At 40.4% G+C, this 24386-nt stretch overlaps 1 protein-coding gene across 1 annotated transcript in view; it reads right to left on the bottom strand.

Moving 5' to 3' along the window:
* The window catches only part of kcnh7 (potassium channel, voltage gated eag related subfamily H, member 7), an 84793-nt gene that overhangs the window by 37275 nt on the left and 23132 nt on the right, over positions 1-24386 (bottom strand). The window contains exon 3 of the mRNA XM_056267122.1: positions 1553-1708. Within this exon, the coding sequence (XP_056123097.1) occupies positions 1553-1708 (156 nt within the window). The remainder of the gene's footprint in view (positions 1-1552; positions 1709-24386) is intronic.

The following is a 24386-nucleotide window of genomic DNA, read 5'->3' as shown; positions in this document are numbered from 1 at the left end:
ATCAAGGGCAGGGTCAATGCAGCTAGCTATCAGGAGATTTTGGAGCACTTCATGCTTCCATCTGCTGAAAAGCTTTATGGAGCTGAAGATTTCATTTTTCAGCACGACCTGGCACCTGCTCACAGTGCCAAAACCACTGGTAAATGGTTTACTGACCATGGTATTACTGTGCTCAATTGGCCTGCCAACTCTACTGACCTGAACCCCATAGAGAATCTGTGGGATATTGTGAAGAGAAAGTTGAGAGACGCAAGACCCAACACTCTGGATGAGCTTAAGGCCGCTGTCGAAGCATCCTGGGCCTCCATAACACCTCAGCAGTGCCACAGGCTGATTGCCCTACATGCCACGCCGCATTGAAGCAGTCATTTCTGCAAAAGGATTCCCGACCAAGTATTGACTATTGAGTGCATAACTGAACATAATTATTTGAAGGTTGACTTTTTTTTTTGTATTAAAAACACTTCTTTTATTGCAGGTCGGATGAAATATGCTAATTCTTTGAGACAGGAATTTAGGGTTTTCATGAGCTGTATGCCAAAATCATCAGTATTAAAACAATAAAAGACCTGAAATATTTCAGTTGGTGTGCAATGAATCTAAAATACATGAAAGTTTATTTTTTATCATTACATTATGGAAAATAATGAACTATCACAATATGCTAATTTTTTGAGAAGGACCTGTATAGCGCTTTTTACAATACAGATTGTATCAAAGCAACTTTACAGTTATAATAGGAAATAAAAATCAGTACAATTACAATAGGGTTTCAGCACTTCGTGCTTGAACCCCTAATTAATGCAATAACAGCCCTAACTAAACAGTCCCTCTAACTTACTCGCATACGAACACACGCAGATGTCTTTTTCAAAATATTCCCTGTTGCTATGATACCACAGAGACTGTATTAGCATTGGATATTAATTGGATTTCATAGTTCAGATGTGACTTTCCAATACAGAGTTAGAGGAGGACATCAGGCATGTGTGTGTGCACACTGCACATGTGTGTATACTGATGCAATAGTATATTTTACAGAAAATGCAGTGCAGCAGTTTTATTGCTTCTAGGTCTCTATGAACACTTGCCATAATTATAGCATGCGCACACATACACACACACGCATAGTCTCTCTCTGCTTGTATTGGGTGGTTTAATGTGCACAGTTGTCCTATAAATGAAGCGCCGGTCAGCACCTGGCCTCAGCGATCCAAATAATTGTAACACTGTGTTACATAAATTATTTTCCCCCACTTCATTTCCTTTTTTTATCTAGCTGACTGTGTTCAGTGTTGACAGTGTGTGCTGGTGAGCCAGAGCAACTGGAGAAAATAAAAACCTTTCTCTCTTCCTCTGCCTTCTCGATATTTATTCCTGCACACCTCTCCATCTATTCCTACTCATCAACCACACTCCATTTGTTTAAATGGAAGAGACAGGAAGTAAGCAATTAAGAAAGATGTTGTCAATTTACTGCAGTAATGGGAATGAAAAAAAAATGCATTACAGATAGGGAACGAGAAAAGATAAAGATGAGAAGCAGTCTTACTTTGTTCTGGTCTGGATGGGGAGCTGTGGTTGAGTCTGTCTAACGAATCCATGCTACCCTCCTTTAGCACGTAATCAAAGCTCAAGATGAACATCATGACAACACCCTCTTCGTTCTTCACTGGAATGATGTGTGTCGCACACAGGAAGTCTGATCCTGTGGATGTAAAGTGACAAAAACAATATAATGTGAATCTTCATTATCATCTTTTAGTTTTGAAAGCTAATAAAATCCAACCATTAAGATCAGTGAGCATCTTTGCATTTTTAAATGACCACTTATTTCTGATTAATTCCGGTTAATTGAGATTTCTTCATATTCATTTGCTTAAGAAATTAGCATAAGATTACTAATAAATAACAGAAGCAGATGGTGGTTGTGGAGAGCAGGTTACATTCACTACTTTACTAACAAACATGCAGTTTTGTGTATAGATGTTGATGCTCATTCAATTTGACAGGTTCAGGATTCATTCCTGACAGGCAAAGTCAGGGGTCGCCATGGCAACCAAAGGGCAAGCCAACCCTTGAGAAAAGCACAATGGAGCCGTGGCTCTGATTCGTCTTCACATTTAATAGAAACCTGTGGATTGATGAGTTGATCATTACTGGGGCACAAAGGTTATCAGACATGCTATTAGCCATAGTCCCCCATCTTAAGACACAATTATCCTCATCATTGTCATAACCATAATCATTTTTTAAATTATCATTCAGTTTTTCCAGTGCATTCATACAAGCAATTGACTTTACAGTGATGATTTAGTGTTTGAGATTTGGTCTCAAGGCAAGATTACACCCAGTGTCACTGTTTCTGCAAAAAGATTCCCTATAATTAAACTCCACACAGTTCTTGGCACTTACCATGGATTTCCTTTTTTTTTAAACGATAAAAGCATATTCCGGGTTCTTTAGAGAGATACAATATTATTGAGCATTAAATTATTATATAAATCTAACACAGTTTTTCTCAACCTAGGCGCCAGAACACACTTCTCAGCAAACTTTCAAGGTGGCCGCAGGATAACTAACAATTGTTAACCTAACCCTAACCCTAAACCTAACATATTATTATTAACATAAGTGATATTAAATTAAAATACTAGCCTAAAACTTTGGGAATCACCAAATTTATTTTTTGCTGACATATTTTTATTGAATTTTACAACACATTTAACATAAGAACATAACATACACTTAATACAAACATAACTTACTCAAATCCCTCCCCCTCCACAATAACCCTGGCAGTCATAAAAAGTAAAAATAAAAATAAATAAATAAATAAAAGAAAATAATAATAATAAATTTCCTTAAACATACAGTGCTATATATCACACACACTCCCATTCAGCATTATATACTACAACTTCACACATCTATAGCATTTTCAATATCTCCTTCTTTAACAAATCTCAAGAACATCTCCCAAATTTCATAAAATTCAGAAGACTTCCCCTTGATCACATATGTAAGCTTCTCAAGGGCCAAACTGGATATCAAGTTTTTCAGCCAAAGTCCAAGGGAAGGACAACTTGTATTCTTCCAGCAAAGGGCAATTGAACGCCTGGCTTGTAGTAGGCACAAATCCACCAGTTTTTTCTCTTTGACTGGCAGAGAGCAATTGTCCCCATAGACACCCAATATACATATTACCGGACTCAAAGAGATAGGAGTAGTAGTAAATTGAGATACATACTGAGTCACTTTGCTCCAAAACTTTTGTACCTCACCACATTCCCACACACAATGAAAAAATGTGCCTTGGAAATTATTGCATTTAAAACATAAGTCAGGAATACTAGGGTTAAATTTATTTAATCTCACAGGTGTGATATAAGTTCTCATTATCCAATTATATTGTAACAGTCTCAAACGAGTATTTATAGTTTGAGTTTGTGCTTTTAAACATATTGTACCCCACTCATCTGATGAAATGTCTTTATTTAAATCCTGCATCCATGCTCGTCATTTATTTTCAGAATTTTCTTTATGATTCTGTATCACTATATTATACAATTGGGTAATTCACCCTTTACTGAAACAGTCTTGTGTGGAAAAGGTTTCCAGTGTGGATAATGAAGGGAGTTGCACAGAATTCTTTAGTTTTGAAAAAATAAAACTTCTGAGCTGCAGGTATTTAAAAAAATGTTTCCGGGGTATATGAAACTTTGATACCAGATTGTCAAATGACATTAAAATATTGTCTTCATATAAATCCATCAATCTAACTATTCCCTTATTCAACCATAGTTTAAACCCCATATCATTTTTAGCTGGAGTGAAATATTCATTCCCCCAAATCGGGGAGAAGCAAGATAACAATGGGGCCTCTCCAAGAAATTTATGAACTTCGTACCAGACCATAATGGTATTCTTCACAAATGGATTGTCTGTTTTTCTTTTTAGTTCTTTAAGGGGTGCTGAATGTAAAAAGCTGTCAAGTGTCAAGCCTTTTGCAGCCAACATTTCAACCTGTAACCAAGGCATATTCGTATCTCTAGAGAACCAGAACATTGCAGCCCTCATTTGAGCAGCCCAATAATACCACAATAAATTTGGTAATTGTAGCCCCCCCCCCCCCCCTGTCATAGGGCAGGTATAGAAGGGACAATCGAAGTAGGCTTCCTGTTGCTCCAGACAAAATTGGAAAGAAGCTTACTCACTTTTTGGAAAAAAGTAGGAGGAGGGGCAAGTGGTACCGATTGAAAGACATATAAAAATCTCGGTAATACGTTCATCTTAATCACATTTATTCTTCCCATTAAAGACAGGGGCAGGGTCATCCACCTAGTCGTCTCCTCAGACACCTTCGCCATTAAAGGTTCATAGTTGGCTGAACTAAGTGAGCCTATTTTGGGGTTATTTTAATTCCTAGGTAATCAAAACCATTAACCGCGTTAACAAAAGGATGTACTATTTTTGGATTAATTCTCTCTTGCTCATTTAGAAACATGATTGATGACTTGTCTTTATTTACTTTAAACCCAGAAAAAACACCGAACATGCCCATGAGCTTTAAAAGGGAAGGTATCGATTTTTCAAGCTCTGATAGAAACACTATAGTATCATCAGCATATAAGGCAATACGGTGTTCTAAAACTGCTGAATGAATACCGCGTATTATAGGGTGTGATCTAATTGCTATTGCAAGCGGTTCCATGGATAATACAAAGAGTAGAGGCGAAAGGGGCGAGCCTTGTCTGGAACCACGACTTAATTTAAATGGTTGTGAGATAAGATTGTTAGTGAGTACCTCCGCCGTAGAATCAACTAATAAAATTTCCATCCATCTGCGGAAATTATCACCAAAACCAAACCGAGCAAGAACCTCCAACATATATGGCCATTCAAGTCTGTCGAATGCCTTTTCGGCATCAAGCGACAGGATGGCCATATCAGGGCACCGTTCCCGGCATGTACCAAATTGAGTACCCTCCTAACATTGTGGAAACCTTGACGATTCTTAACAAAGCCATTCTGGTCTGAGTGCACCAGCAGAGGCAGGACCTTCTCAAGTCTCATCCCCAAGGCTTTAGCAATAATTTTTGCATCTGTATTCAAAAGTGAGATTGGTCTATATGACCCACATTCTACAGATGGCTTTCCTGGCTTCAAAATAAGAGTGATCAGGGCACTTCTCAACGAGGGAGGAAGAGATCCTCGCTGAAAAGCTTCTACATACATATCCAGTAACGGGCCTATTAATTTATCTTTGAATTCCTTATAAATGTCGATTGGGAGTCCGTCCGGACCCGCCGCCTTACCGCCCCTCATTTTAAGAATAGCATTAGAAACCTCTTCTAATTCCAATTCCCTATCTAGCTCAAGTTTTGTCTCTTTGGAAATAGAGGGAATATCCAACCCATCCAAAAATTTGTTTTGAGTAAAGGCACTTATTGGAAATTCGGTTTGATACAGAGATTTGTAAAACGATACAAATGTACAGTTAATCTCAGCCGGATCCGTTGTAATTTCTCCTTTCCCATTAATAATTTCATTAATAGCTCTTTCTGATGTTAATTTCTTAAGTTGCCAGGCCAGCAGTTTACTGGATTTCTCACCCTGATCATAAAAAGTTTGTTTCAATCTTAATATACAATTTTCAGCTTTTAGTGTTGAAAGTTCCTCGTATTCCGCTTTTAATGCTAATAATTTTTGCTTAATTCGCACAGATTTATCTAGGTTTATTATTTTCTCTAAATCTCTGATTTCAGTGTCTAACTCAAGCAGCTTTTGTCTATCTTTATTAAATTTGGATCTAGTAGCTAATCATTTGGCCTCTAATAAATGCCTTAAAGGCTTCCCATCTAATGGCCGCCGAGGTTTGATCTGTATTTATTGTAAAATACAATCTGTTCACCAAAAAATTTAACGAATTCAGAGTTTTGCAACCATCTAGTCTGCAAGCGCCATCTAGGGGAACTTTTTGTTGTTTGATTGTCTAAATAAAATAATGAGGTGGGGGAATGATCTGACAAAACCACACTATCGTATATACAACTTTCTATACTAGGCAATAAAGAAACTGAAATTAAGAAATAATCTATACGAGAGGAGGTTTTAGATAAAGAAGAGAAACATGAGTATTCCCTTTTTAAAGGATTTAGTGTTCTCCAAGGGTCACATAGATTTAAATCTTTCATAGCTTGTCTTATTTTCTTTCTACCCTGAGAGTGAGAGCTATCCAGTCCTGAAGAGCGATCAAGCACCGGATCAAGTGTGCAATTAAAATCACCTGCTACTCTATCACTGTTCCAGGTAGTGAGGCAATCAATAAGAAAAGATGTTCAAAAAATGCAGGATTATCCTCATTTGGGGCATAAATATTAACCAAATTAATATTTATATATTTAATATTAATATTTTTATATCTACCAGCCTTGTCTGTAATGTTCTTATTTACTTGGAAGGGTACGGCTTTATGGATCAACACCATAACTCCCCTCGAATGGGAAGAAAAACATGAAGCCAAGACCTGACCTGGCCATCTTCTTTGTACCTTTTGGAGCTCCTCTTTAAGTAAATGAGTTTCCTGAAGGAATACTATAGAGGATTCAAGTTGCTTAATCCTCGTCATCACTTGCTTAAGTTTAACTATTTTAATCATCCCCCTTACATTCCAAGAGGTAAATTTAAGCTTCTTGATCTGTGAGATTTTGTTTCAATTTAAGACAGATTGTAAAGTATAGCAATAGCCATATACAGTTCAAGTAATCATTCGATGTGGAAGTTAACCAAGAAATCCTCAAAAATAAGGAGTTAGTATAAAAAATATAAAAACAAATAAATAACTCAAAAACCTGCCATGGACACCCCCCTTTAGCTGTTATCCCGAACTCAACAGCCTGGCCCCTCCCCCTTATATCACCTTGGGATATAGTTATGTCCCCACACCGATCCAATATTAACAAGGGAACAGTTAAACCAAACCACGTGTTTAAATAGATCAGAAAAAAACAACCCATAAAACAAACAGAAAATGTGCGAGTCACCTGGCTTTTGAATTACAATGAAAAAAAAAATAAAAAGAAAAAAAAAAAGAAAAAAAATAGAATAAAAAATAAAATAAAGAAATAAGAAAAGATAATTACTCTACATATGATGAGCCTCTCCCCAAATACGCACAAGTGTCTTATCGCCTCACAGGTTACTGGTCTCAAATAAAATGGCAGAGAAACTAACTTATTTAAATAATAATAACATAAACACATATAAAATAAAATAATTTAAGAAAATAATAATCGAGCCATCTGTGTCTAGAAATACACTAGCAATAGTACATGAGACTATTAGGCTATAGGTAAGAACGTTAACGTTACCCAGCTAAGAATAGAAAAACTGCACAAAAATTCTCTCACTTCTCCGAGTCACTTCTCGCTAGGACTGAAATTAAGAAAATATGACAAGCGTCCTTTTAGGTTCTTTCAGCTTCACCTGCACTTTGCATTCCCTGCAAAAACTTTTCCGCATCAACCGGGTCCTCAAACTCACGGGTCTGTCTGTCAATCGTCAGGCGCAACTTGGCTGGGTAAACTATTCCATAATTAACGTTCATGGATCTCAACCGTTGTTTAACCCCGTCAAAACGCCTTCTCTGACGGTGAAGCTCCGCGGATAAATCGGGGAAAAATCTGACCTCATGTTCTCCATGCATGATCTTGCCTTTAATCCTGGCAGCTCTCATCACTCTGACTTTATCTTGGAAGTTCAAAAACTTAATGATCAGCACTCTTGGAGGAGATGATCGATTGGATTGTGAACGACCAGGTAGTCTGTGCGCTCTCTCGATGATGGGCGGCGCGGCGAAGGTTGCCGGGCCCAACACTTCAGGTAACCACTTTTCTAAGAAGGCGACCACGTCGGGATTTTCCACCTTTTCAGGAAGATTAACCACTCTTAGGTTCGATCTTCGAGAGCGGTTTTCAAGGTCGTCTAACTTTTTTGAAAGGAAGGCTAGGCGTTTAACTACCTCTTCCATCTTGCCCTTCTCCGTAGTAACTGTGTCTTCTACGTTGCTAATTCGCTCTTCGGCCATATCCATGCGTCCCGAGAAGTCTCTCACGTCCTTTTTTACTTCATTAATCGCGTTAAGAACACCATCTATCTTTGTCGCAAAATCACTTCTCATCATGTCCAACTTTTGGATCACATCCAAATTCTGACCAGTGTTGGTACAACTTTCTTCAGGTTGGGAAGCGCTGCATGCGTTGCCTGATGAACTGGCCATACTGCTAGCATCCCACTCATCATCCTGGTCCTTGAGTGGCGAGGAGTCTGTTTTCTGCTTCATTTTGGATTTTTTCGACGGCATTTCGATTCTTATTTCACCTCGATCAGTTAATGAAAGAAAATTTACACTTGTATAAACAAAAAGACGGAGAATATACAGGATTTCCAACAAATAAAGCCAGGAGCTCACAAAAAGACGTGCACTCAGCTCGGAGTCATAACCACGCCCCCCCACCAAATTTATTTAATGGTTATTTTATCTAAATAATATATTAGCCTCTCACGGAGGAGCGGAAGCATAAAAGGAGGAGCGACGACAGTGAAGATCGAGAGAGTACAGGCCTGGACTTGTGTTTTGTTTGATTTATTATATGTGACAGCAGTCGTCCGTGAGGGGCTAATAATTATTTTATTATTAAAGTTGTGAATGTTCGCCGGTTCCCGCCTCCTTCTTCCCACAACAACGAACTTTGTTATAATAACGTAACATAACATAAATCAACATAATATAATATAATATAATATAATATACACTGCCAAAAAAAAGTTGCTGTTTGGATTTAAATAGGCAAATACTTAAGAGTCTATGACTAGATCATTATTGCAGTGATTATTATGTTTTTAGCATGTAATATGTTTGGGAACAGTTCTTTAACCCTAATTGATGGAGTGTGTAGCTTTTCATTTCTTAAACAACCATGAAGATACAGCTCCTGTGTATTTACTAATCTTCTATCGCCTTACAATACATCACGCTCTTTAAGGTCACAAACTCTGGGCTTTTGATAGTACCTAGAATATCTAAGTCCAGTAAAGGACGGAGAGCGTTTTCACATTTGGCTCCTAAACTCTGGAATAGCCTAATTCAGTGTTTCCCAACCCTGCTCCTTGAGGCACACCAACAGTGCACATTTTGGATGTCTCCCTTTTGTATATGTACATTTCTGAAATGCATAACTTAGACAGTTACCTCTGATAACAGAACACTCTAAATTGTAATATGGCCTCATGCACTTTCTGTAAAGCTGCTTTGAAATGATGTGTATTGTGAAAAGCGCTATACAAATAAACGTGAATTGAATTGAATTGAATGAAGACACACACATCATGGCCATATTCCAGGATGACAATGTCAAGATTCATCAGGCTCAAATTGTGAAAGAATGGTTGGGAGGGAGCATGAAGAGTCATTTTCACACATGAATTGGCACCTCTGAGTAAAGACCTTAAATTCATTGAGTCTTTGGGATGTGCTGGAGGTGACTTTACAGAGTGCTGGACTCTTGCATTGTCAATACAAGATCTTGACCAAAAATGTATGCACATCTTGACCAAAAATGTATGCACCTCTTGATGGAAATATCACAACATTTATATGTTGTGCATCAATTTTAGGGGCATTCTAATGGCGTTTTCTAGGCTACATCATGAAGTGAGCTGTTGCGCTGCATCATGTTTTTCACCATCAACTGTATGAAATGACAGATGACCTACATCTAGGGCAGGTGCGTTTAATGCGTAAAGTTGAACGCCTTGTTTTAATATAACATGACATGACATGACATGATATAATATAATATAATATAATATAGTATAATATAATATAATATAATATAATATAATATAATATAATATAATATAATATAATATAATATAATATAATATAATATAATATAATATAATATAATATAAATTGATCTGACCTCCTTGTAAGCACCTCCCTCCTTTCACTGATACATTTTGAGTTGAAGAGTTTAGAGCTCTATATTATACCCTTCAAACTGTACATGGAAATCTCTGCTCAACTGCGTCACATCACAAACGGTCATTGTCGTTCATGGTCGCTGCAAATCGCTGTCAGTGTGATCGCTCTTTCAGCAAGATGAGGTCACCTGCTTTGACGGTTACTTGTGTTAGTTTTTTGAGAATAATCTCAAGAACAGTCAGAGACCAGTACAGACTTTACCGTGACAAGAATTCCCTGTTTGATTATTCCAGCCTCCAGGAGCAGCCGTTGTGTGTATGCCTGTAGAATCAGCTCAATTCAGAATAAAACTGCTTGAACGATCACATGTCGGTTACAGAGACAAGCAGAAGAAAGAAGTACTGTTAGTTTGTGTGCTTTATTTTGGGCATGTGATCTATACATATGTTAGAGTGAGCTTTCGTCCGGTGTGCCTAGAGTTTCTCTGTCAATCTGTGATATTATTAGCAGCTGTGCAGGCACACACACACACCAGACCTTCTGTAATCACCACCTGCAGAACATCTATAATGCACAAACACTCACACACACCTGGAACTAACAACAGCAACCAATGCTTAAAGAACTCAGATAAATAACATAATCGTTATGGCAAAAGCAATGACAGTTCAGAGCACATGGTTATATGTTTGGTTATATTTATCATGGTTATATATCATCTCTGAGGGTTTTTTGACTGCTGTGCAAAGGCAAATTACAGTAACTACTCTATTAATTTACTCAAAAATTAATTATGATTGACCCCAAAGGGGATGCTTGAAAAGAAGTGTAAAAACCTGAATAGAAATAATAATAGAACATATTATAGTACAAATAGTACAGAATTAAGGATTTAATATACTTTTATATTTTTATAGAACCAATAATAAAAAATAATACTAATAATACTAATTAGGCTAAAATTCAGCAAGTCTGACATTTTCATTCAATTTAAAAGAAAGCAATTAAAAGAAAACAATTTCCGAAGAAGAAGAAGAAGAAGAAGAAGAAGAAGAAGAAGAAGAAGAAGAAGAAGAAGAAGAAGAAGAAGAAGAAGAAGAAGAAGAAGAAGAAGAAGAAGAAGAAGAAGAAGAAGAAGAAGAAGAAGAAGAAGAAGAAGAAGAAGAAGAAGAAGAAGAAGAAGAAGAAGAAGAAGAAGAAGAAGAAGATGATATTTGGGGTGGCAAAACATTTTTGAAACAGCCCTGCTGTGAAACGGAAAGCAAATGGTTTGGGTCGGCTATGCTCAGATTCAGAGGAAACAGAATGTGAAAACTGATATAAAATCAATCGAAATTTAATCCAAAACATCTTCAGAGTTTCAGAGTTGCTATATAATAGGTTTTCGGGTGACATAGCTTTGGAAATTTTTTTTTTTAAATTAACACTTCTACACTATAAACCTTATTCAGGGTAGACATTATATTTCATTTAACTTGAATGAAAATGGGGCTTTGAGGGATAGTCCTTTCAACGGGTTGTGGGTTTTTATTGTTGGTACCAATTCTTCAGAATACAACATAATGACAAAAAACTCTGCTCAGTCAATTGTAAATGACGTACCTGTTTATCATTCCAAATTCATATTCAAATTTTATCTTCAAATTCATGAACTGCCATTATTCTGTTAGATAAAGTCTATAACAAAGTGTGTTCTTTATGGGTACTGTTCAGTAATAAACAGTATACAGCATCTAGTTGAACAGGTGTTCCACATAATAGTATATTGAGCATTTTTGCACAGCTAGAACACTGTATTGAATAATTAGTATCCAGGACTGGAGAGTTTGAAAATGAATGATACTGATAAAGTGTAGTAATGAATTTAACCCTCTGGGGACGGCAAACGCACCGGTGCATTTTGGCAGATATTTTTCACATAGCAGAAAAATAGACTTAAACTACTCCATCATTTCTGGTCATACAGAGTTAAGAAATATTAAAAAATAAACTGTTAAATGTCTACTTTTTTATGTGCCCACCTACAATCGAAATAAAATTTTGTGCTTTTGTAAAATAAAGAAAATAAACAGGGTGTGCGTTCTGCCTCTCCATGTCCGTGAACTTTTTTTCTGGAGCACGTCTCTAAACTTAAACAAAACTCAGTGAATACTATTCACCCAGACATGAGCAATATATGTTTATGATCATTTAAGTTTGTACTTTTAAATTATCTAATTTAAAACTAAAATAAATATTCTCTGTTTATGTAATCTATATAAAAAGAGAGAGGTGTCAGCCGTTCTCATTATCGTTCTCGCATCTCATTATTCCGCTAATGTGACACGCCCACGGAGAGCGCTTGCTATTCAAACGCTAATGATCTGAAGCAACACATTGAGACGTGTAAACGCCCACATAAACTCGGTAAACACACTATATTTAGTCAGATTAATGTACTGTCGTCTTGCGCGGCTGTGAGGAATAATCCTGGGACATTTACCTACCTCAGAACAAGTGCTGGTTTATTTTCACTTCGAGGAGCGAGCTGAGCTGTAAGTGTTTTATTCTTGTGCTTTGATCTAATCGCGATATATAATAACGTTAGTGTCTGTAAACGCAAAAATAGCCTACTATTTAAATTTGAATCATGTTTCTGTGTGTGTGTGACTAGTGTTGGATAGATTATAAAGTTTTAACTCTAAAATAGACATCAAATAAGCTTTTGCAGTTTCTGCTCATATGTTAAATATATAGTATGTTTTGTCAATAAACTAATCAACTAAGATGTTATAGTGTTTGTTCCAATGCAAGCTATATCAAAATAATGAATCCTTAACTTTGAAATATGTATGATAAAATGTATTGGCCTACTAAGACATTTATGGAAAAAGACAATTTTCTTTTTAAGATGTTTCCAACTCTAACTTTGAACCAATTCTGTAGAATGGCCCATATAACCTATTTGAACAGGATTTGTTTCCAGGTATGACTAAAAATGTGCTTTTGACTTTCATTTATATTTTGATTTTATATATATATATATATATATATATATATATATATGTATGTATGTATGTATGTGTGTGTGTCAGGCCCGTCGCCAAGGGGGGGCATTAGGGGGCCGTGCCCCCCCAGATGACACAACGTGCCCCCCTAATCATATGGTCATTGAGCAAACTTACTATTGAGAGCAAAAAAACGTATCCACGTATTCCATAACGAAATGTCGTCAGCAGCATTTAGCACACAGGTGCACTAATCTCTGTAACTTTAAATAACACATTGTCTTCAGAAATATGAAAATTAGTCGGAGCGTGTAAGGCTCTGCGCAAGGCTTACCTTCCCCTGGCCAAGCGGGCTTGTCGAATTTTCTGATTCATTTGCCTGCTAAAAACAGCTTACTGTTTCCACGTAAAAAAAAGGTAATTTTTCTCAGAATTGCGTGATATAAAATCAAAATGGCAAGTTATAAAGTCAGAGTTGAGTGATATACAGTCACATTTGCGTGTTATAAAGTCAGAATTGTGAGGAAAAACTCTGAATTGAGAGAAATCCATGTGAGAATTGTGAGATAAAAAGTCGCAATTATCTTTTAATTTTTTTTATTCCGTGGCAAAAACAAGCTTCCATATACTTCTTGCTTTTAGAGGGAAAAGCTGTCCATAAATGCTGGTCTAGGATCAGTTTTCTCCGTAATAAAAGAATATTGGCTAAACTCCGGTGTTTTGAGCGGTGAGTGGATTATAGTTACGCGCGTGCAAATCCTCTCGTTATAATAAGCAGTTAGGCTATGCAAATAAGGCATTATTGTGTATCAGCTTTACTGATAGGAACTTTGTGAGATCGCGATGAAGTTGTATAGGCCTAACCGCTTTTTAAAGATAATAAAATAGGCGCTCTTTGCGAGCTTTCTGCCATGTCAAATCCTGCATATAGCCTAGTAAATGTTTTTAAAGGGGAAGCGCATATCCTCATGGTGTTGGTTCACCCTCCGCCTATATGATCAGAAACTTAATATTTTGTGTTTTGGTGTTGTTTAAATATAGAATTTGGTCTATTTCAGTTATATTAGACTTAATAGGGGATGTTATTTTGTTTTTGTGACTGTCTGTTTTGTAGATCATAAAAAGTGTGCCCCCCCATGAAAATGAAATGCCCCCCCCATTCTATATGTTCTGGCGACGGCCCTGCTGTGTGTGTATATTGTCCTTGCATTCTTTCTTGTGTGACACACCTGAATGAAAGGCTCGTTATTATGCGGGTCTTTCTCTTCTTGAACCACCTAATTATTCACAATGGGGTTGGGCCGTTCACGCCCATTCGCATATTGCCTTGGCTAACAAAAAATGTTTTTCACAATTTAAAAGAATCTATTGTGTTATGTCAATGATTAGACAGGATGATTTTCAGATCATTTTGAAGCAAAAACTCTAGGCCACAACTTCCATTAGTCAAAAGTCTTGTGGACACATATTTAGTATGTGTTTTGTGGCTTTATTTCAGAAACTTTAATTTTTAGTTTTTTCAATAACCATGCATGAACAATATTCTCTCAAAAATACAAACATGTACATACATGTTGCTCACATATTATGGTAGCCCTGTCTGTGCTAAATATAGTGTAATTTCACCTGTGCCATTAATATGTTTATAAGCAACTGAAAAAAGCACAAATGTCAGGGCATATCAAAACATCTCTAGGACCCCAAAAACACCTTGGTCCCCAGAGGGTTAATGTAATCTCTCCCTCTCTTTCTGCAGTTGACGGATGGAATACAAGAGGCAGCTATGCCTAGAGTAAGCAGACTATGACCCTCTACTACATCACTGTCAATATTACCACATAATGCAATACATCCTGACAGAGAGAGAGAGAGAGAGAGAGAGAGAGAGAGAGAGAAAGAGAGAGAGAGAGAGAGAGAGAGAGAGAGAAAGAGAGAGAGAGAGAGAGAGAGAGAGAGAGAGAGAGAGAGAGAGAGAGAGAGAGAGAGAGAGAGAGAGAGAGAGAGAGAGAGAGAGAGAGAGAGATCTGCAAGAAGAGCATTTTGTGCTCCAGTAGTTAGTTTTTATACTTTACCATGTCAGAAACTTCCAGGTATGACAGGTGATGGACAAATGTTTCACATGCAAACTCTATAACTAAAGATTTTCTACCTCCACATTTTGAATCCAGATAGGCCACGTGTCCACCAAACCGTTTTTAGCCAGCTGAAAATGTCAGGCGCTCTGCTGAAAATGCCTAGCTGTGGGCGCTTGAGAGCACTTCGGCAGTGCAGCTTTTTTTTTAGTTGAGACGCTTTGCTTGCTATGATACGGAATATCTGTGGAAGTGTTAGTATCTCATTTCACAGATAGTTTGTTTCTGTATGGTTTCAATATAAAAATGTAGATACAATGTAAAGTATTTGCTCTGGCTCTTGTTTTAAATTATTTTGTTCCAATATTATGCTGCTTGTTGTCTGTTGCCATTGTACAAGCAGGATGTGGCGGTTGGACGGTGTGGTATTTGTCCCGCCCCTCCTCCACTGTGATTGGACGGCTTGGTAAAAAGTGACAGTGATGAACACTGTGCTTTACCCAAAGTTGAACATTTTTCAACTCTCGGCAACCGGTAAAAAACCCGCAAATAGACGCTCAGCGCCTCGTCACGCTGTTTTAAAAAACAATTGGAAAAATATGCTAGCCTCTGGAAAAAATGCTATGGTGGACACATGGCCTTACCCCTTTCAGAAAACGTTCTTTTTTCACACAATTACAACTGATGAAAGGAGCATCTTGATATAATAAAATCTAATTGTCAGGGTTCTGTCACTTCAGCCTGGTTTATTTTTGGTTTTGTGGCAGAGCCATGACACTCCTGCATTGTCTTGTCTTTGTGGGAGCGTGTGGTTTCAAGTGTGCTCGAGCCAGGTGCCCTCTTGTCTGCGCGCCTCGTTTTGTTTTCGGAGCGTGGTGTTCAGATCTCGGCACTCATGAATGAATGAATGAATGAATGAGGCATTTATATAGCGCTTTCATATGTACTGCTGTACACCCGAAGCGCACCCACACACCACCAATCATATCAGGGGTTCTCTCCTCAACCAGCACCAGTGTGCAGCATCCACTTGGATTTCTGGCATTTTTCTGACTATAATGTTTTAAAAGCTCACTCAAGTACTGCGGAGCTAAGCCATTTAGTGCTTTGTAAGTAATCAACAATATTTTAAAATTTATACGATGTTTAATAGGCAGCCAATGCAGTGTTGACAGAACCGGGCTAATATGGTCATATTTCCTGGTTCTGGTAAGAACTCGAGCTGCTGCGTTTTGAACTAGCTGTAGTTTATTTATTAAGCGTGCAGGGCAACCACCCAGTAGAGGATTACAATAATCTAGCCTTAAGCTCATGAACGCATGAACTAATTGTTCTGCATTTGTTAATGAGAGCATATGGCGTAATTTAGATATGTTTTTAAGATGGAAAAATGCGGTTTTACAGATACTAGACACGTGACTTTCAAATGAGAGATTGGTATCAAAGAGCACACCCAGGTTCCTAACCGACGACGAAGACTTAACAGAGCAGCCATCAAGTGTTAGACAGTATTCTAGGTTATTACGTGTGGAAGTTTTTTGTCCAATAATTAGAATCTCTGTTTTTTCAGAATTTAGTAGTAGGAAATTACTAGTCATCCAGTTTTTTATATCGGCTATGCATTCCGTTAATTTTGTGAATTGGTAAGTTTCGTCGGGACGTGAAGAAATATACAGCTGAGTATCATCGGCATAACAGTGAAAACTAATTCCATGTTCCCTAATGATATCTCCTAATGGTAGCATGTACAGAGTGAACAGCAACGGTCCTAGTACTGAGCCTTGTGGTACGCCATACTGAACTTGTGATTGATAAGACATATCTTCATTTACTGCTACAAACTGATAACGATCAGATAAGTATGATTTAAACCATGCTAGTGCAACTCCACTAATGCCAACATAATTTTCGAGTCTATTTAAAAGAATGTTGTGGTCAATAGTATCAAATGCAGCACTAAGATCAAGTAACACTAATAGAGAGATACAACCACGATCGGATGATAAGAGCAAATCATTTGTGACTCTGATGAGAGCGGTCTCGGTACTATGGTACGGTCTGAATCCTGACTGAAAATCCTCGCAGATATCATTTCTTTCTAGAAAGGAGCACAGTTGTGAGGATACTGCTTTTTCTAATATCTTTGATAGAAAAGGCAGATTCGAGATCGGCCTGTAATTGACTAATTTTGTATGATCAAGTTGCGGTTTTTTAACAAGCGGTTTTATCATAGCCAGCTTAAAGGTTTTTGGTACGTATCCTAGAGACAAAGACGAATTAATGATAGTAAGAAGAGGATCTATGACCTCTGGAAGCATCTCTTTCAGTAGCTTAGTCGGTATAGGGTCTAACATACATGTTGTCGATTTAGATGATTTAACGAGTTTAGAAAATTCGTCCTCTCCTATGGCAACAAATGAATCAAATTTTTCCTCAGGGACACTACAATGCACTCCCTGATGCGATACTGTGGTAGACGGTTGCATTATAATTTTGTCCCTGATATTATCAATCTTATAAGTAAAGAAGTTCATAAAGTCATCACTGCTGTGTTGCTTGGACACTTCTGGGGTTGAAGCTTTCTTTTTCGTTAGTTTAGCTACTGTTTCAAATAAATACCTAGGATTATGTTTACTTTCTTCTAAAAGGGTTGAAAAATAAGCAGATCTAACAGCTTTTAAAGCCTCTCTGTAAGCAATCGAGCTCTCTTTCCATGAAATCCGAAATACCTCTAGTTTAGTTTTCTTCCAGTTGCGCTCCATTTTTCTGCGCTCAATGTCCCCGTCACTATACTGGGGCGTTAGGACCCACACAGACCACAGGGTGAGCACCCCCTGCTGGCCTCTCTAACACCTCTTCCAGCAGCAACCTGGTTTTTCTCAGGAGGTCTCCCATCCAGGTACTAACCAGGCTCAGCCCTGCTTAGCTTCAGTGGGCAACCAGTCTTGGGCTACAGGGTGATATGGCTGCTCATGTCTAGTTTGGTTTCGGTTCCATGTCGGGGTTTGGACACTCATGCTCCATGTTCTGTCTCTCGTGCAACTGCACAGGTTGTGTATTCATTTACTCGCCATGCGCTTGTCAAATGTTTTGTGAGTGCCTGGTTTGCTTTCATAGACCCACATTTCCGGATTTCTCTGAAGCGGAAGTCATCATAGTTGGGTAAACTTCTATAGCGGTGAATGAGATAATACATTAAATATATTTTTTTGTTCCCATTTGCTCAAATAGCAAAAGAAAAACTCCACAATAGTGTTTTCACAACTTTCAAAAATAGTAAAAAATAGAGAAAGAACTTTGGGTTAAGATTCTTTTAAGGCCGACAAGCTAACATTGCTGCTGAAGAACTGTGCTACACTACCTTCAATAAATTCTTCACCCCACAATAACTCTGATCAAGCTTACTTATTTTATGTATTAGGCTGCGTTTACACTTGGCATTAACATGCGATCACCGTGATCCGATCAAGCAGATCAGATCATTAGCCAATCAGGACATTGCCGTTTACATTTGTTCACATTAAGTAGCCTCTGTATCTGGATAACCGATCGGATTTCTGTTTCCTGCATAATATTTAAATTAGGTCTGTGGCACGACACCAGATTAAGAGTAAAGATGATACCAATTAAACAATGTACCAATTGCTTTCACTCACTCAATTTACTTTCCTGTGCAATCTCCAGTCTTAGATCAAATTAAGTTTTTTGAACGAAGGAATACTTCCAGAGTTGATCATACAAAAATAACTGGGTTGATCATGTTAAACAAGTCACATCATCGATCATCTGGGTTTAAGGTTATAGCGTGCAATGACTATATTGACAGAAATGGGAGATTGATAAACATGCTGAAACAATAAAAACATTCAATGTTTAAAACATTAAAAAATTCAGATTCCGATTATTCCTCTGGCAAAGCAGCATGCAGCTCTTCATTAAGATCTCATGACTGACTGTGATTGTGCAGGCGATCGCCTCGTTCAGATAATGTTGCACAATTAAGATGAAAAATGACACACATAGTATCATGCAAGTCTAAATAAACTGTTTTAAAGATTGACGTTTATTGTAAGGTTCAAATAAGTTTAATTTCTTGTCTAAACTGCGTCTGGCCATTCTTTTCTGACAGCCACGTGGGGAGACTGGGCGGGGATTTAGGGGGCTTTCACAATGGCAGTTCGGGGCACGTTTCGCATGAAAAATCGCTAATGTGAACGCTGCCATGAGACCTGGGTGCGCACTGGGGTACCGAACCCGAGACTACCTGGAGGAGGTGATCTGAGTTCGGTTGCTCCCGAACCGTGCCGCGGTTCGCGTGAATGTGAAAGCAACACAGACTCGGGTGCGCACTTGTTCAGGAAGTAAAGTAACCTGCGCATGCGTTTTAGCTTATTGTGATGTATTCAGTTAAATAAAACACTTGTAAGGGATGATAGTGTTGATGATTTACCTTGGATACGAGCGAGAGTGAGCCTGCAGTGTATTCGTGCATTGCGCATGGAATCAGGGCACCAAATTTGGAAATCCACTGTCTCCTCAAAAGAGTCCGTTTGCAAGCAGTAGAAGGCAGTTATGTGACACACGCACAGTAAACCTGTATTGTTCACTCAACTGCGCATAATAGCAGCGAATTAATAAAAAACCCAATATTGACCCGCGTTCTGTTTTCTATCATGCGCGGTTACATTTGCGATGACGTAATATGCACGCAAACGCACCAGGGTTTGATAGAATCAAGTTGAGTGTGAAACCAGACCAACGCTGTGGGGGGTGCCCGGAACAAACGCGCTCGGGCCGCAGCAAACGAGCCCAGTGTAAAAGCCCCCTTATATGACGTACACTGTGAATGCAGACACGATGGCTGGATTGCGTTTACATTACACTGAGATCCGATCACAATGCGTCCTCGACTACCTCCGAACCTGGACACGCTGATCGGATAACATTCCGATCAGAAGTGCGTTTACACTTGTCTTTTCAATGTGTATGTGGACAACATCCGGATACAGGTCGCATGTTAATGCCAAGTGTAAACGCAGCCTTAGAGACATCTAATACATTGGTGAGCCACCCAAACAACCTTTTGTTTTGTTTGATGTGAGCAGAAGGCTTGTCATGTTTGTTTCTTTGTACCATGTGCTCTCCTGTCTGTTGTCTGACCCCGACCCTCTTGGTATCTGATTATTTGTTAATTTGCCCCACCTGTCCTCCCTCGTTACCTGCTTTGTTTGCTCTCCCTATTTATTCTCCTTGTGTTTGCAATCCTCTGCCAGTTTGTCATCAAATGTTCCAGTTGTGTGTTGTCTTGCTGGTTTCAGTCCTGACCTGTCCTGCCCAGACAAGTTGCCAGTCATGTTTTGCCCCATGGGGTAGTTTTTGCTTTGTTTTATTTATTTATTTTGTCAAATAAAAGCCCATTTTCTCTGCATCTGTCCTTGCCTCATCCCTCACCAAACCCTGACACTAATAACAGAAAAAAGTACAAATATAAAATAATAAAGACTAAAATTGCAACGCTGCTACAAGTAAATTTTTATGCTATACATTATGCTAAAATAATGTAATTTTCACCATAAAAGTGCAATCTAAAAAGTATACTGTCTACAACAAAGTTATTTTCCAGAGCTTTTCGATGCCATTTGGATACTGGCTTAGGTATGTGTGGAATAGAATTTATTGCATGACTGAGCAGATATCCATATTGCAGCAGGAATGTTTGCTGAGTGCAACAACCAGACAGTTTTAATCTCAAACAGTCCTGGTTGGTTATGTTTGGTATTAACCTAGGTGAGAGGCAAATTCAGAAAACCATCGAGGGAATTCATGTTTGCGTGTGTGTGTAGACTGAAAGGACAAGAGAAGCTTAAGAGATTAGCCCTATGGAACTGAATAAGTGCTTTAAACGCTTGAATTTCGTGATGCTGTGGTGCAGTTTAAATGAATTAAGTAGTCCAGGGGCAGATGAAAAACATTCAGCAATCTTATATAATTAGTTATTTTTAAATAAATCATATATATTTTAGTACATATTATTTTATTGAATAATTATATTATTTAAACTAATTTCCCTTTGATGGATGTACAAAAAGGGCTTTTTAAAATACTTAATAAAAAGGTCTTTGCATTATGTAGGGCATCAAAAGGACAACAGGTCAATTATGTGTAGTACAACACTAAAATCAGTCTCACGGTTTGAGAATGAGTATGATGGTGTGAGTGTATGGTTCCCTTTCAGTCGTTCACGTTCGACGTGGGATCATGCTTAGGGAGCATGTCATCTTCAAGTACTGTTAAAACGAGCCAATGCACATTGGTGTGCGAGATTTGCATCTCACACTCCGCCCCGCGACGCGGGTATAAATACGGAAGTGGATGCACGCACCAGTTGTCTTTCGCTTCGGAGCCAATCGGTCTTCATGTCTATGTCTCTGAAGAATGTTGTTATATTACAACGAGCGAGTGTGTCGGTGCTTCTTCAGGAAGTCTCTCGCGAGTGCAGCGGTGGTCGCGAGCTTTCTGAGCTCTAAACTGCTGTTTTAACAGCATCACATTTCTGTTTGTGTTTGTTTGTCTGACGGCTGGTTGAGGGCAAAGAGAGTGAGTGCTTCACTGTTTCAGGCTGCACCATCCCTGTCAGTGTTGCCACGATCATTCCCCTGTGTGCTCCGGCACTGGTGAGAGTTTTCAAATCCTGAAAGAGCAACACGGGTGCGTTTGCGTCTTTTTCAAGATGTCATTCCACCCGTGTCGTTTCTGGATGTGGTCGTTCCCTGTCCCCCTCTGACGGTCACAATTGTTACATCACGTGTTTGGGCTTACAGCACGCTGAAGCAGCTTTTGTGGATGGCTCATGTTCCCACTGCGGGAATATGACTGTCTCGGTGTTGAGATCGAGACTCTGCTTCGTTCGCGAAGGTGGAGTCCCCATTACCATGCCCCAATGTGGGATGGGTGATCGGAGAATAGTGATGGAATAGCCGCCCGGTAACCATTCCCTGTGGGCTCCTCACTTCTCCATCACACCGCAGCCGGTGGAGTCCCCCATTGAGCGCGCTGGTCCCACTGTAATGGGCCGACCAGACGTTTCATTCGGGGTCCCTCCAGAGGACAGGATGCTGATTGCAGCATCGGAGGGTGAGCTGAGCTTTGGAGATGACGACTTGGCTGCGTTATTCCCTTCGGGGAGTGTAACGTTGCCCGAGCCAGATCCACAGATGTCAGCTATGCTGAAACGGGCCGCCGAGGCTGTCGGGCTCGAGTGGAATCCCCCACCGTGTCCCGCTCAGTCTCAGTTGCCGTGTTGGTTCTCAGCCCGCCACCCCAGTGCCTTTCTTTCCCGAAGTGCATGGAGAGCTTACTAGGTCGTGGGTGGGACCTTTTACTGCCAGAAACTGCCTGGATAGCCCCCCTCACTACCCTTGACGAAGGAGCAGTGAAGGGTTACGAGGTTGTCCCTCCAGTGGAGCGGTCTGTCGCGGCACACCTGTGTCCAGCGGTCGCTGCATCTTGGATGGGGGAACCTCGTCTCCCCTCTCAGGCCTGTGAGTTCTCGTCGTTCTTAAGGGCAGAGCTTACAAAGCCTGTGGGCAAGCCGCCTCCTCTTTGCATGCCATGGCGTTGCTACAGGTCTATCAGGCCAAAGCACTCATGGACATGCACAAGGGTAGCCTAGACCGTGCGCTCATGAGTGAGCTCCGCACCGCAACCGACTTGGCTCTCCGGAGCACGAGCGGCTTGCGCGATCGGTCTAGCAATGTCCACCCTGGTGGTCCATGAGTGCCATCGTTGGCTCAGCCTGGTTGATATGCGGACAAGGTTTGATTCCTGGACTCCCCAATTTCCCAGGTTGGGCTGTTCGGCGACGCGGTGGAGAGCTGCGCCCAACAGTTCTCTGCCACCCAAGCTTAGACAGAGGCCATCCGGTACATCCTGCCCCGACGGCCCGCTGCTGCCACCACCCCACCGCCGGTGGCAGTTCCTCCGCCTGCTTGTCGCCGAGGGCGTCCCCCTGCCGCTGCTTCCGCTCCCGCTGGGCCACTGCAGCAGCCTTCACCTTGGCCTCAGCGGAGAGCCAGCCGCAGGCAGATACGCAAGCGTCCCTGACACAGGGCACTTAGGGATGGGGGGGACGAGCTCTTCAGATGGTTACTGATCCACCCCGAATTGTCGAAAGAGCAAATTCCTCCGTTCCTGGGTCCCAAGAGGGCCAGATTGGCGGTGTGCGACCCTGTAAACCCTTGCACCCCTCAGTCCCCTCTTGTGTTGCCAGCCGGCAGCCGGGTGCGGTTCGAGGACCCGACTACGCCTTTTCCCGTACCCCCTGCCGACCCGTGGAGACAGGTAAGTGTTGCATGGCACACTCAGACCTCCCATCGGCTTCCCCCGGGCCTTCCGAACCAGGTCCCTGTCCTCCACCTCGCTGCCCTACCCCGGGTACGTCTGTGGTGCCTCTGGTCCCCCTGGCCCAGTTTGTGGAAGCCTGGAGAGTGCTTCCCAACCGGTCCAGCTGGCTCCTCCGTACCATCAGACTCGGCTACACGATTCAGTTCGCCCGGCATCCACCCAAGTTCAGCGGCATTCATTACACTTCGGTGCTGAACAAACGTGCCCCTGTCTTGCGTGCGGAGATTGCAGTCCTACTGGCGAAGGATGCGATAGAGTTGGATCCTCTAGCCGATATGAAGACCGGTTTCTACAGCCCGTACTTCATTGTACCCAAGAAAGGGGGTGGGTTACGGCCAATCTTGAACCTGCAAGTCTTGAATCTGGCCCTTCACAAGCTTCCGTTCAAGATGCTAACCCAGAAATGCATTTTCGAATGCATCCGTCCCCGAGATTGGTTCGCAACGATCGACATGAAGGACACGTATTTTCATGTCTCCATCCTGCCGCGACACATGCCATTCCTGCGCTTCGCGTTCGAGGGTCGAGCGTATCACTACAAAGTCCTACCCTTCGGGCTGGCCCTGTCGTCTGCATCTTTACAAAGGTCGCGGAGGCGGCCATTGCTCCAATGAGAGAGCATGGTGTTCGTATACTCAACTATCTCGACAACTGGCTGATATTAGCCCAGTCTCGGGAACAGTTGTGTGAACACAGGGACTTGTTGCTCCAACATATCAGCCAGTTGGGTCTTCAGGTCAACTGGGAAAAGAGCAAACTCGCCCCCGTGCAGAGGATCTCTTTTCTCGGTATGGAGCTGGACTCGGTTCAACAGACAGCACACCTCACAGAGGAACGTGTCCGGTCGGTGCTGAACTGCCTGAATACTGTCAAGAGCAGAATAGTGGTCCCACTGAAACTTTTTCAAAGGCTCCTGGGGCATATGGCATCCGCTGC

Source organism: Rhinichthys klamathensis, unplaced genomic scaffold, assembly GCF_029890125.1.
Source record: "Rhinichthys klamathensis goyatoka isolate OS25496 unplaced genomic scaffold, OSU_Roscu_1.1 h1tg000254l_1, whole genome shotgun sequence".
In the NCBI taxonomy this organism is placed as follows: domain Eukaryota; kingdom Metazoa; phylum Chordata; class Actinopteri; order Cypriniformes; family Leuciscidae; genus Rhinichthys; species Rhinichthys klamathensis.
This window is presented reverse-complemented; position numbering and strand designations above follow the sequence as displayed.